A 14,513-nucleotide genomic window follows, 5' to 3' on the forward strand; every position below is an offset into this window, starting at 1 on the left:
AACAACCATTCACTCTCCCACTCACACCTAGGGACAATTTAGAGTTACTAATCAACCTAACATGCATGTTTTTGGTCTGTGGGAGGAAGTAAACAAATCATTTATACCCAATAAAAAAATGTTTATATGATCTGTTTTTTGGATATGCTTTAGTAGTATGTTGTGTTTATTTTGTGTGTTTAGTTCTGTTCCAGGGTCCAGGGTCATCTTGACTTTCCCTCAGTCTGTTTCTGCTCCTCAGCTCCTGACCCGTCCAACTAGCTCTTGTGTCTCCATCAGCCTGTATCCATATAAAAAGTTCTTACATCCCCTCAGGCTGGTATAGTGATAAATGCCTGTCTGGTTCTCCTCAGAGTCTCCTCGAGTTACATTTTGTTATTTTGTATTTCTACTGCTGCATCAGTTTTATATTGTGTTTGTTGCTATCAATCTTTTTGTTTGTCTTCAAGCTCCTTGTGTTGGTCTGCTTCCTTGGTAGAGACGCATTCAGGCCCAAAAAATCTGATCCGACCAGGTCCCTGCCCGTAGCCATCATTTCCAATTCCCACCCAACCCAACAAATTAACAGTAATTGCAGGTCCAAACCCGCCATGTTTCCATATATTGGATCGCGGCTGATTTGCTGACACAATCAAAAGCCCAACACAGATTTGGCCTGCCCATCCAGCACATTATCATGGCCCGGCCCAAATTCGGGGGCCGGACCGAGCTTCGGGCCCAGGTTAAAAATGACAGCTCTAATCCTTGGGTCTGTTCTTCTACAAACAGTGACACATCTCTTGTGTTTGATTTGGTCAGAATAATGTAATTACAAATACAAAGTAAATGATCATATCAAGCTTTAATATTGTGTAAAATGCACTTCTGAAGAACAGAAGCCATATGCACACTGAAGAGCACCTCTTTTATAATATGCTAAATTCTTGTTCTAAGCTCATTTATACTTGGCTCAACTACAAACGTGACAGACCATAAATTATTTGTCCAAACAATATGAAATGCTGCAACAATCAAAACAACTTGCTTCCATGGAAACTAGATTGAAGAAGTATGAGAATATAATATGTATATATAAACAAATCCTTCTAAAATGTTTTTCTTTTCTTGTATTTTGTTGTTTTAAAATATCCCAAATAAGATTGAAATACACAACATTTTGTTCAAAATCAACAAGTGAAAAAAAAAAAATTCCTTAAAGCACTCCATGTTCCTGTACAAGAAAAAAACAACTGTAGAAATCAAATTAATGTTGTCAAAAACAATAGCGAACATTTTGATGTGGCGACCTATTATGTTGAACACAACACATATTTTTACCAAACTTTACAGTTTGGTAATAAAGAGAGGTGTGGAGATGAAATGAATAAGAAAAATGTCTTGCATTTCCTTTTTGTAAGAGTCATCTTGTCATTTCAATTCTTGCTTTTGAAAAAAAACAGCGTGAATGTAAAATACAAAGACTTTGCTGAGTTAGACTTCAGTTAGCACCTACAGTAAGTGTCACAAGTTATACCATCGTTTCATGACATTACTGAGCAGATCACAAGTTTGCCTCTGTATTCTTAGTGGTCCAAGTTTTGTCATTTGTAATTTCCCATTAAAATCCAAACTCCTTACTGAAGAAAACTTAATTTAATAAACTATATTTATTTAGGTCTTATATTCATAGCTAGTTTTCAGCCAAGCTTATGGTTATCTTATTATACAATAGCACATTCATGTCATACAGTATAAAGTAGGGTCTCGCTTAAAAACTGCATCCAATACCTGGTTGATAGGAATTTTAAAGCTACACATTCTATCTTCTTATTTTCAAACGATTTAAGCAAATATTTGAAAATAAACAGATATTTCTTGACCCAGCAGATCTATATGACATGAATTCAGAACCACTGTTGGTTAGTGGTCTGGCTGCCCTGGCTGAACTGTGCTGACCCGGATTCTCACTAGGCCCTCCTCAGATCCGCTGGCACCCAGAGGCGGGGGAGAGTGTCGCGCCCCCGTCCAGCACATGGACAGAACTCGCCAACACACTTGACTCCTGGACACTCTGCGCAGCGCCTGCTCCTGCCAGCGTGTCAAGACACTGCCAGACTAGAGCGTGTGCAGAAACAAATACACAAGTTCAAGAAGCTGGGAGGTTAGATTAGAAGCAGAGGAGGAAAACAGGTCAACAAGATTCAGAAATGTTGGTGGTGTGTGAGGCAAGCTGAAATAATGACGGGCCGTTATCATCTTACCCACTTGAGACAGCATTAGTTCATGCTCATTTTGAAATATATGTTAAGATTCCTAATAGATGACACAATTTAAATGATAATTAGAGAAAATGTAAATAAATTAAACCAATTACACCATCAAAAACCTTTGCAACAGTGTATACACTGTTTACACTGACTGGCTCAGTATTACAGGGTATGAGAGGTTGACAGTATGATATCCTTCAGCAGAAATACCATTGTGTCACAATAAATCAAAGACTTAAAAATACATCACATGATTTATTTACTTTAAGGAAAATACCCAATTACTTTTATTATTTTGTGTCAAAGTTCATGCTCAATAATCCAGGTAGAAAAATCCAAAAAAGTTAAGTCAGGTCCTCTGGACGGTTTCTTTTTGTTGAAACGTTTTATCTTTCATCCAAAAGACTTCATTAGTCCGAGGAGCCACAGCAAACTCAGTCTTATAAATATCACCTTCTCATAGTGGATCAACCAGTTTGTTGGAGCTCAAATGGTTTCTGGAGTCTGCCCTCTCCCCCGCTGACTCGTCTGAGATAGCCATGGCCAAAGTGGTTCTGATGAAGTCTTTTGGGTGAAAGACAAAACTAGGGCTGGACAATAATTCAGTATCAATATATATCAAAATATACTTTTTATTCAAAAACAGTGATAGGAGTTTTAAGCACATTTCCAACATTTCCGACATTACACGCTATGATTACAGCATTTCGCTGACGTTCACGACGCAGCCGTTTCAAGCCGAACAGAAAAAGCTGCAACACATTGGCTACGTGAGTGATGACGGCCACCACAGCCATGGAGCCCGAGCCCAGAAGTAGCAGGTTATAGGGAGCGAATAGACTAGTCAACCAGTCGACCAGTCGACTAGTCGATTCTGGGCATCTCGCAAGGTTTTAAATTTCACATCGACTAGTCACAGTCAGTGATTGTGTCACATGCCACATGATCAGCTGTGCACTGGCCACTAAATGGATTCTTCCAGGCAGATGGAAGGCGAGGAGCAAGTCAAGTCTTTCCAAATGAGTAGAAATTCATTAACAGTGTGGAAGTATTCCACTAAAGATGACTCTTCCAGTTCAACCGCCCATGGTGGATTCCACCACTGCCTGCCCCGATGCTTTAGTTTCATTTTATTTAATCCACTAAATAAAATAAGAATAAAAACAAAGGGGCTAACCACTGCCGGTGGAGAATCCACCACTACTGTGGTGTTTTATTTTATTTAATAAACTTTAGTTAAATAAAATAAAACTAACTTATGCAGTTTAATAATAGTTTTGGTTTTCCTGTTACTTATTTGCAGTATGACAAATGGTACCATAAATATACGCTCCCGATGATTTTTTTTTTTTGGTAAATAATAAGTGATATTTTTTTGTGAGTAGCGTCTTGAGTTTCTACGACGTCACATCGACTAGTCGACATCAACTCGACTTTTATCATGTTGAAGTCGACTTAAAAAAATATGTAGTCGTTCAACCCCTAGTAGGTTATGCTCAGCGGTCGTAAGATAGGCTAAGCTCCAACACGTTACGTTTTAGCTACAAACTGAGTGCCCATTACTGTCATACAAACATGACTGAACAAGCTTTCACAGGGAAGAGAAAGCAGATGTCATAGTTGATAAGAGGGGAAAGACTTAGTTTGGCGGTGTGGAAGTGGTGCGGCTATCTGAGCTCTGATAAACTTCTAGTTTCAGTGTGCTGCACAGTGTGCAGAAGAGTTGTTCCAACTAGCAGTGGGAACACATCTAACTTGTTCCACCATCTGAAGAGTTTCCGTTCGATAGAATATGCTGAGAGTCAGAAGATGAAGCACAATAAAAGTTTAAGCTAACGTGTCTCTGAAGCATAGGCGTCACAACCATTATATGTGAAGGGGACAAGTCCCCCCCACATTAAAAAAACGTTCATTTGGACCCCCCCCCATTTTTACTATGAAACATTAGTTCAAGCGGCGCAGTCTCTCTTTCTTTGTGAACAAATCCATTCCACTTGATTAATAGGAGAATACTCAGGCCACTAAAACTCCACTCCAGGTTTTCCTGGTTACTTCCAACTCTAAACAGCAGCCTGTTGCCACGGTCACAATATACGGTGGTCACAGAATATGGTGTAACACCTGCAGTCCTTCTGTGTGTCTCCTCCTGGCTCGGCATAAAACGTGCACAGGTGGAGGAGATGGAGACACCTCTGTGTCGCTCACTCGCCAGTTTAGCAGCTTAGTGTGGGCAGTTGTTGACCAGGGGGTTGATCATAAACATGTATTCATGTTAGGAGGATGCTTGAAAGGAGCTACGTCTGTAGCATGTTAGCTTAGCAGTAACTGTGACGCTGTAAGACGCTGCAGGTGTAACAGACGCTGTGTGTTCAGGTGCATTAAAGTTGAAATGTCTTTAAAGCCCCACACCTTATTGTCCTCAAGCTTCATGAGAAACATAATTTAGATGAGTAGTGTTGAACACAAGTAAAAAAGTCTAGTGGTGATGTTTTTTATTTCTTTATAAACACAAATAGTGCCGACCTGATGCTCTGTATTAAAGTGTATTAAAGTTAAAATGTCTTTAAAACCAACAGCTGAATTTACATAAACGTGGTGAGAAACATGCTTTAAATGTGTGGAATTAAAAGAAATCTAGTTAAATGCTGCTTTTTTGTTCACTAGTGAACACCTTTTTTTATGCACGCACATGCACATGCACATGCACACCTACACACATCATTGTGTCCCCCCACATTACGGATGCTTCTGACGCCCTTGCTCTGAAGCATCACACCCAGTCCCAGCTGTGTCAAAAGAAACTCATGCAGGAAACGCAGATCACTGTATTTACGCCTTATGACAAGAACTCCTAACGCTATAAAGACGTCACTAAGGCCGTTACAAATTTTTTGGCTAAAGACATGATGCAGATTACAAATAAAGTCCAGTTGTTTTTGTATTGAACGTTTTTTGAATTTATCGTGTCCTGGATGACTGAGAATCTTCACCAGCATGATGCCGTTTACGACGATGGAGAACGAGGGTTTCAAACAAATGATGTCGGTCATCGACTACAGATACAAGCACCACGGCTGGAAATATTTTTCACGCACAGCCACACCTGCACTTTATGGTGAAGTTAGAGAACGGGTGGAGGAGTAACTGAGGTCAGTGTCGACTCTCTTTTTTTTTCTGTTTATTGCAGCAATTCTGAGCACTTTTGTTTTTTCGCCTGGCTGAAGCACCTTTTTTTTAATTATTGAGAATAGCATAATAAGCCTATGCTGTTGTTTTAAGTTAAAACTAAGTATTAATATTGACAAAGTTGAGAGTTTTATGTTTATTTGATGGTGATTTCAAATTTAGTTGAAGGCTAAATACAAATAAAAGGTGAACATTAATTTAGTTGTACAGTTTGTATTTCTAAAATATTATACTGGAGGAGTTTCATAGACTTGGCAAAATAATTTTTAGTTTTACAAGCATCAGTTCTGAGCATTCTTGGCAGTTTTTATGAGGCCTTTATATAGTTTATATCGATATTGGAATTATATCATATTGACCAAAATTAAGAAATATATCGTGATACAAGTTTTGGCCATATCGTCCAGCCCTAGACAAAACATTTCAATAAAAACAAACCATCCAGAGGAACTGACTTAATATTACTGTTTTGCTTCACTAACTTGACAAATTGCCTAACAGTTCTGAAATTTTAAGTAAAATAGTATAATGATACCTAGAAATGTGATCTGTGAGCTTGGCCTTGGCAGACTCAGAGAACTCAAATAAAACAATTTATTTAAACAAATGAAAGCAAAGGGTTGATCACGGGGCAGCAACAATTTACAAAATCTCAGGAGGGAAAAACACATGGGAGCACGAGAAGGACCGACACTTCTGAAGTGATGTCAGGATAATGAACCGCTGGTGAGGTGGAGACAAGCGGCTGTATTAATACAAAATTGAACCAAAAGGTCAAAAAATAATAATAATTAAAAAGTCACAAAGAAGCACAGAAGCCAAAAAACTAATGTATTTATAGTAGGGGTGCACCAATAAATCGGCCCCGATTTCCTTAATTTTGGGAGATTAGCCGATACTTACATGAGAAACCAATTTTACCAATATTTTGTAGTTTTAAAAACAATTGTCTGAACTTCATTTATATTTCAGAACACTACCTCATGGCCAGTTAAAACAAGTTTGTATTGTTTCTAGAATATTGTTCAAGGGTATGTTTTTCAATAGAATAAAACTGGAACATTGAAGGTGCATTGTGACCTTATAACACCTGACAGTGTGGCTTATAAAACTAAATCGGTATCGGCCAAAATAGTTATCGGTAGGTCAGGATCGGCGATCAGCCAGAAAACTGCAATTGGTGCACCCCTAATTTATTGTTATTTTAATTTCATTGCACTTATATAAATTCCTTCAACCTTTATTTATACAGGTTAGTCCCACTGAGCCTCAGGGATTCTTTTACAAGAGAGATCTGAATTATAAGGAGACATAAATAAAGAGACTTGGCAAACACAAGTGAACATGTTGACACTTGGTCTGTTTAAAATCAGTGTATCATCTTTTTCTGGTCAGCTTTTCATTTATTACATTTTTATTTGTGATGATATTTAAGATAAAGGATGAAAGTATTGAGAATAAAACTGAAACTTTCAATAAATCGATTAATCACATGATAAATGAAAATTATCGACCTTGTTTTCATTTATCGGCTTTATCGTTTCTTTGTGTCTCTCTCTTTCTACTGAAGACACTGGATGACAAAAAAGCTCAACTCCGGTGCTCTTCACTGACACCCCCCCCCCCCCCCCCCCGACACACACACACACACACACACACACACACTTTCTCTTTAAAATCCATTTTAACGATCCAAAATCGCGTTTTTGGATCATTAAAAGCAGCTAAGCTGAGAAGCTAAACTACAAGCTAAGCTAACAGGCCGACCTTGGGGAAAAAAAACCTCCGTCATGTCAAAGCTCCAAAATTCACGGTTGAAACCCGTGCCTTCATGTAAAAAGTTTTTTTTCTCTGCAAAAAGAAGCTGAGAACTTGTTTACTGATTTTTCATTTATTTATTAAAAGCTTTATGTGACCAATGCTATGCTAAAGAGCTCAAACCACACAGAGCGTCCGCCATTTTGAGAACGAAAAACAGGAAGGAGAGACAGCCCATGTCAGGTCAAGGGGCCCCCCTCCCATTTTTCTTAAAGAGACACGCTGCTCACTCCCTCACTATCCATACTTTGGTTCAAACAGTCTTATACTGCCATCCAGTGGTTAAAAAAGGTACCACACACAAAACAAATTACCATAATTTCTTCTTAAATTTGACAATAATTACAAATTATTGTCCAATTTCAAACAATATTATCGTTTATTGCAATAATTTCTGAGACAATTAATCGCCCAGCAAAATTTGTTATCATGACAGGCCTAGTCACATTAAGTTTTTTGAACCATTGAAATGGTATGACAGAAAAATGTAATGGTTTTGATGTCATATTATACCTTGGAACTGGTCATGGGCCCATGCCTATTTGCAATATTAATGTTTATTAGTTTTAGTTATTGTTTGTTTTCTTACAGCTGTCTCTTTTGCACTGGTCACCAAAGCGAGCAAGCTCGTGAAAGATTTGGTAGTTGTTTTACAAAGAATGCAATGCCAGTCCCAACCCAACCTGGCCTCAAACCTGCAGCTTTAGGGTTATAAAACCACTGAGCTACTGCAGCCTTTATTAGCTGAACAAAAAGCAATAAAGTAAATAACTCTTCAAGTGCAAAAGTGACCAAAAAAAATTAAATGACAAAGTCCAGACTGATGATATATCAGTATGACCCTCCCAACAACAACAACAACAACAAAACATAACCTGTTGCCTGTTGTTCTGTCTGTACAGCACTTTGGTTGGCCTTGTCGCTGTTTTAAGTGCTCTATAAATAAAATGGTATGGTATAAATAAAAAATAAGTAAACAAACAAAAAAGTTGTTTGATTAATGATGTAAAAAAAAGTGTAACAAAAAAGTTGATGGATCAAATAAAAAGTGTGAATCATAGTTAAACATGGCTCATCAGTTCCAAGGTTTCCCACAGAGTTGTGGTGTCGAAACCACAAACATTTTCCATCATACTGTGTCTAAGATTTAACAACCTTTTAATAAGCCCCCATCTACTGGTTGCTCTGATCCATCAGTCAGTGTATGGTAGCTCTGGGGGTAATTCCCCCAAACCTTTATGCCTGTAAAAATTAAAAATTAAATAAACATGCACTGGCTCATTGTGCATTTTATCTGGTGGATAGCAGTCAGTTATAGCTTCTGTGCTAGAAAAGCAAAACTGGTCTCTCAAAATAATATGTGGGTATGAGTAACACTGTGTACAAGACCAGAGGCAGGGGTTTTATTGGCTTGGAGGAAGCGATTTTATCCACAGCCAGGCGCAATGGTGGATGTAAGGGGGGCTCAATGGTGCCCTTGGCCACCACAGATTAATTTTCATCCCCCCAAATTATTTAAGAAAACTATAAATTTAAGCAATATATAAACTAAAAGCATAGTTTCCTCAAATGATAGGGATGGTCAGTTTACATATATATATATGGCGGTGGCCATCTTGGATTTTGACGTGGCAACCCAGTTTTCAATAGTAACCGTCCTTAAGTCTAGATGCAGCTACAAACCAAAATATAAATCGGCACATTGCAAATTTGTCAAGTTATCCAGCTCACAATGTTTACATAAATGGCAGTAGCCATCTTGGATTTTGACGTGGCAACTCAATTTTTCAGGTCTCTCTTGTAAATGAGGCCCTGAGGTTCAATGGGGTTAATCTGTCTAAATAAAGGTTGAATTAATTTTCAATAGTGACCATCCTTAAGTCTAGATGCAGCTACAAACCAAAATAGAAGTCGGCACATTGATAATTTGTCAAGTTATTCAGCTCAAAAGGTTTACATATATGGCAGCAGCCATCATGGATTTTGATGCTGCAAACCAACCCAATGGTGACCTATCTTAAATCTAGATGTAGCCATACACCAAAATGGAAGTCAGTGCATCATATAATTTTCATGTTAACCAGTTCACAAAACAGACAGACATTTATGGTGGCAGCCATCTTGTTTTTTGATGTAGCAACACAATTTTCAAAAGAACCTTTCTTTTTCCTATATGTTGCCACACATCAGAAAGGAAGTTGGCACCTCACTTAATTTATCTCGCTCACAACAGGAACCAAAATTAATGACAGCAGCCATCTTGGATTCGGACATGACAACCCAATTTTCAAAAGGAAATTTTTTCTTACACCAAACCAAAATGAAAGTCGATACTTCACTTGTTTTTTTAAGCTATCATGCTCACAACGTGCATGGATAGACAGATGAAGGATATTTTCCAACTCCCCTGTTCACTCTGTGACATGGGACAATAAAAGACCTGCTGACTCTGGTGTTTTAACTTAAATAAAAACTTTAAATTTTATTCTCAATACTTTGGATTTTTAAATAAATATCACATAAAGATAGCTGATGCATTATAAATTTAGCCTTGATCTTAAATATCACCATAGTTGTCCATCCATCCATCCAAAAATAAAAAGTTAATCACAAACTGATTTAAATCTCGTCTAATGTGCAGGAAAACGCTGTCAAAATGCAAAAGTAATGTGACATTTATGCAGTTATCTCTCTTTTATTATTGAAATAAAATAAATCATATGATACATTTTTTTCTTTGCAACACCATAATACTGTGAAACAGTTATTTTCCAGTTTATCATATTGTCAGAATCTCATACATCTCATATAGCTTTGTCCATTGTGAGTAAATTGAAATAATATTAAACTTTTTATTTTCACACTCTGTTTTGGAAAAACTAAAGTTTACCAACATTTGTTTGTAGAGTTAAGTGACAAAACTGACGTTAAGATTTAAAAGCAGCTTAGTGTTTAGCTTAGTGTAACCTGATCACTGTACAGACAGAAGACCTTGGTTTCACTGAACTGATCTCATATGTGTGTGTTCTACTGTGAAAATGTAAGAGAAGCTACCTTGGCATCTTTGGCATAGTAGAGAGTTCGGCCTCTCAGTTTGAAGTAGCGCTTTTTCCACCTTTGGAAAGAACTCGTCTGTTTCAGCAGCAGCCCCTCTTTTATACTCGTCTGCAGGGAGAAAAGACAAAAACACTGCAAATCATCTCCAACTCTTGAAACATGGTTTTAAAATTTGCCTCCGTCAGAAAGAAGTCTCACACTGAATGCCATCTTTATATACCAAACACCCATTTATATTTTGCTACAGGAAACTTTAAAGATAAAGACTGCTTAGTGTGCGTGTGTGCATATGTGTGTGTGTGTGCGCAGTAATTTTATGCATTAGAGATGAGGAATAAAGTCAAAACAAGGAGAAGAGATGCATTACATACAACTTCCCATTTCCCTAAAGAGCTTTAAAGTCGCGTCACTGAAGCACTGGGCGAATGACCAGAGAGAGAATACAGAAAAGAAAAACAGTTTGACATCGATAGATGAACTCTAAAGAGCTTTCAAACACCACAACGCTTTCTGCTAAGTGCTCTCCTAACAGACAAGTCTGCTAGAAGAGCAGAGAAGTCATTATAGTCAGAGTCAGAGATCATTTGTTTGTCATACACAAAACGGAACGAAATTATGTACACAAGGTCCCAGTTACATCCAACAAAAGTATAAAATGTAAAAGAAAAACAGTAAAGATCTAAGATATGAACTAATAATATTACCTCTAATGAAAAACGCTGAATGTATTTAAAATAATTTGGAAAGTTAAGTTTGTTTTTTGAGCTTGCTTAAAGAGTCTAATGAGTTTTCATAAGATATTAGTTAGAATTCTCAGCTTGAGCTGTAGAGATGAAACACTTAGTGAGCAGAAGAGTGGAATAACTTTTTAAGCACATTAACTATTTTAGGACAATGTACAGTTATGTGTAAATTAGCAGTACTGATGTGTATTGATTTGTATGCATTTTGTAGCATCTGAGTCTACACTGATTCTGTGTTTGGTTTTGATGTGTTACCTGCACAGGGACTGCGAGTTTAAACTATCCACTGGGTAAACCTGGCACACGGCCTAGTTTGGAAGTGCACTGAGTGTGAATTATTGTGTATTTCTGTGCATATTCTCAAATAAATAAACTTATAAAAGTAAACAAAAAAATGTATGTTTTTCAAAAGTTCTATTACATGGTGCAAATTTTGACGTAAAATAATAAAGAAAGCTCAGATATATTTTTGACAAATGAATACCAATAGATTGAAGAATTGCTTGTCAACAAGTTTTATATAAACTACCTGTCTGAAGAAGTGGAATGCAACCCTTGTGTTTATCCGACTCCTATCAAGTTCAAATGTCTGCTGTTGAATAGCTCTGCTCTGAGGTTTTACATATCATGGTCTGTAGAAATAATAAAAATGAGATAAACAAAAGCTCAGATGAATGAAAAACATTCATTTAATTCATTAAATGAATTCATTAATTCATAATGCATTCATTCGGGGCGGCTGTGGCTGAGTGGTTAAAGCAGTTGTCTTCCAATGCAAGAGTTGGGGGTTCGATTCCACCAGCAGTCATACACTGAAGTTTCCCTGGGCAAGACACTGAACCCCTCATTGCCTCTGATGTGTGTCCCATCAGTGTATGAATGTGATACAGCACTGATTATTTTTTGTAGAGATCTAGTAGAGTGCTGTATGAATGGGTAAATCAGGACACAGATTGTGTTGTAAAGAGCTTTGAGTACTTTGATTAGATAGAAAAATGCTATATAAGTACAGTCCATTTATCATTTAAAAAATGCATATTGCCTGCCACTTTCCACACCAGTTTATCTTATGTATATTACGCGCACGAAACCGTCCATCGTTAAACAGGGGTGGAGGCCTACGTGTTCAATTGTCCCCCTCTTACAATGCTGTGATTGCTAGTATCACTCAGCCCTCTGTGAATAGTAAACAGCCATCAGTGTGCTAATGATCCATTGTTATGCTGATGGTCCTTCTTGAGCATGTGATCAGCTGGTTTTGGTTGTCAGCAGCAAAACTGGTTGATCCACTCTGAGAAGGTGCTATTTAAGAGACTGAGCTGAATACAGCACCTCAGACTGAGAAAGTCTCTCGGACGAGAGACGAAACGTTTCTACATTTTTTGTTGTTTTGCTTTGTTTTGGGTTTTTTTTTGAATGTCCAGAGGACCAGATTTAACTTTTTTGGATTTTTCTACCTGGATTATTGAGCATGCATCAGGATGAAATGATTTAGTATATTTTAAACTCGCCACCACAGTAGGCTGTGCAGGTAGATATGAAGCAGCAGCTCAGTCTTTCTGAGCTAACACAACTAACAGCAGCTTGAAGGCAGAGTGTCTTAAACATGACCAGGAGTTTATTTCATCTTTACTTGGACCTGAGGAGAGGCCCGCCAGTTAACAGGTGATGAGCTGACAGGTGCATGTCTGCTGACTTTCACTCCACTCTGGCAGACAAAGTGGAACGCCACTATCACTTATACACAATCTCTACGGGTTAAATTAGAGTCAAACTCCTCTTTTACTACACATCATCATCACTTCTAGACATATCATACACCAGCTGACTGGAAAGGAACATATCCAGTCACTGCAGGTTTACAGTGTGCATTTGTTCTCCTCCAGATTTTATTTCACATATTTACATTCCCATTTTTTACTCAGTCACTAGTGGGATTTCTAAGTAACTAAGTAACATATCCGTCTATCTATCCATCCATCCATCCATTCATCCATCCATCCATCCTTCCATTGTCTTTACCCACTTCTTCGTTTTAAGGTCACTGGTGCCCATGTCCAGCTATCACAGTGCAAGAGGCAGGGGACACCCTGGACAAGTCCATCACAGGGACACATAGAGACAAATGAGAACCACTCACTCTCTCACTCACACCTAGAGACAATTTAGAGTTACTAATCAGTCTAACATGCATGTTTTTGGTCTGTGAGAGGAAACTGGAGGACCCAGAGAAAACCCAAGTATGCACAGAGAGAACATGCAAACTCCACCTAGAAAGACCCCCAGCCGGGATTCGATCTGGCGACCTTCTCGCTGAGAGGCAGCAGCTCTATCAACTGCACCACCGTGCCACCTAAGTAACATACTTAACATAAAACATACTCAAGTAAAAGTATAGATTGTGATAAATATTTTTTTAAAGTACAAAATACATACAATTCAAATAACATGAGTAAATGTAACTATAGCTACTTTCCACCCCTGCACACCCACACTCACATTCTATTTATATCAAAGGAAGGTCGCTGTGTTCAGGAAGAATTACAGACACAGAGGTCTGACTCTGGCATCCTGCCCACCAGCTGTGTCAACTTAAACACAGAAAACACTGGCGGATGGTAGCAACCCACTGAGGAAAGACACACACACACACACACACACACGCGTGTCACAGTGGAGGAGTTGTGTATATGTGCATGACAGATGAATGCACAGCCTTTCAATGTTTCTCACTGACTGATATGTTTACAACAGTTGAAAAAAAAAAATCCCAAACTCAATGTTTCAAATTAATTTAAACAACTGGATCAAGTCCTAACCACAACATTTTTCATTGATCAGTATCTGAGAAGCTCACCATCCTTCACTGCCAGTCTGTTGTTGACCCATGGTCTATAAGTTTTGCATCATCTTCATTCATTCAACAGTTGTAATATGTCAAGATGTGTCAACATGTCCACAGTATGGGAGTATTTTAAAATGGTAAATGAGAGCTGTTTAAATAAATAAATAAATAAATAAATAATAAATAAAAACTTTATTAAACTCAAGTCCAGCATGGCTGCAGGAGGGTCTGGGGATTTCCTGGTGGGCTGGTCTGATGTGTGGGCTGCAGAGCTAGCGCTCCCAGTTTTTTTGGGGGGTTTTTTAGATGTTTTTATTAACAACATACAGCATATAAACAACCGACAACTTCAAAATATGGGTGGGAAAGGTGAAATGCCCACACCTGTCTCCACCCTCATTTGCCCCAGTCTGGGCCCTTGAGCAAGGCCCTTGACCCCCACCATCTCCTCCCCGAGCACCCTAGATAGTAGCTCTCTGCTCCATACAGAGGGCTGTGGTAGCTCCATGGTCTGTAGTTGCGTCAGGAAGGACATCCGGTGTAAATAAAAATAACTGCCAAGTTTTTGTGCAACTTAGTTTGCTGTGGTGACTCCTGAAGAAGGGAGAAGCCCCCCCC

General features: G+C 38.3%; 1 protein-coding gene across 1 annotated transcript in view; it reads right to left on the bottom strand.

The window, feature by feature from the left end:
* dgkh (diacylglycerol kinase, eta) overlaps positions 1–14,513 on the bottom strand; it is a 166,658-nt gene that overhangs the window by 128,970 nt on the left and 23,175 nt on the right. Inside the window, exon 3 of the mRNA XM_037687075.1 lies at positions 10,305–10,415. Within this exon, the coding sequence (XP_037543003.1) occupies positions 10,305–10,415 (111 nt within the window). The remainder of the gene's footprint in view (positions 1–10,304; positions 10,416–14,513) is intronic.

This window comes from Nematolebias whitei, chromosome 13 (assembly GCF_014905685.2).
Source record: "Nematolebias whitei isolate Nwh7 chromosome 13, NemWhi1, whole genome shotgun sequence".
NCBI classification, from domain to species: domain Eukaryota; kingdom Metazoa; phylum Chordata; class Actinopteri; order Cyprinodontiformes; family Rivulidae; genus Nematolebias; species Nematolebias whitei.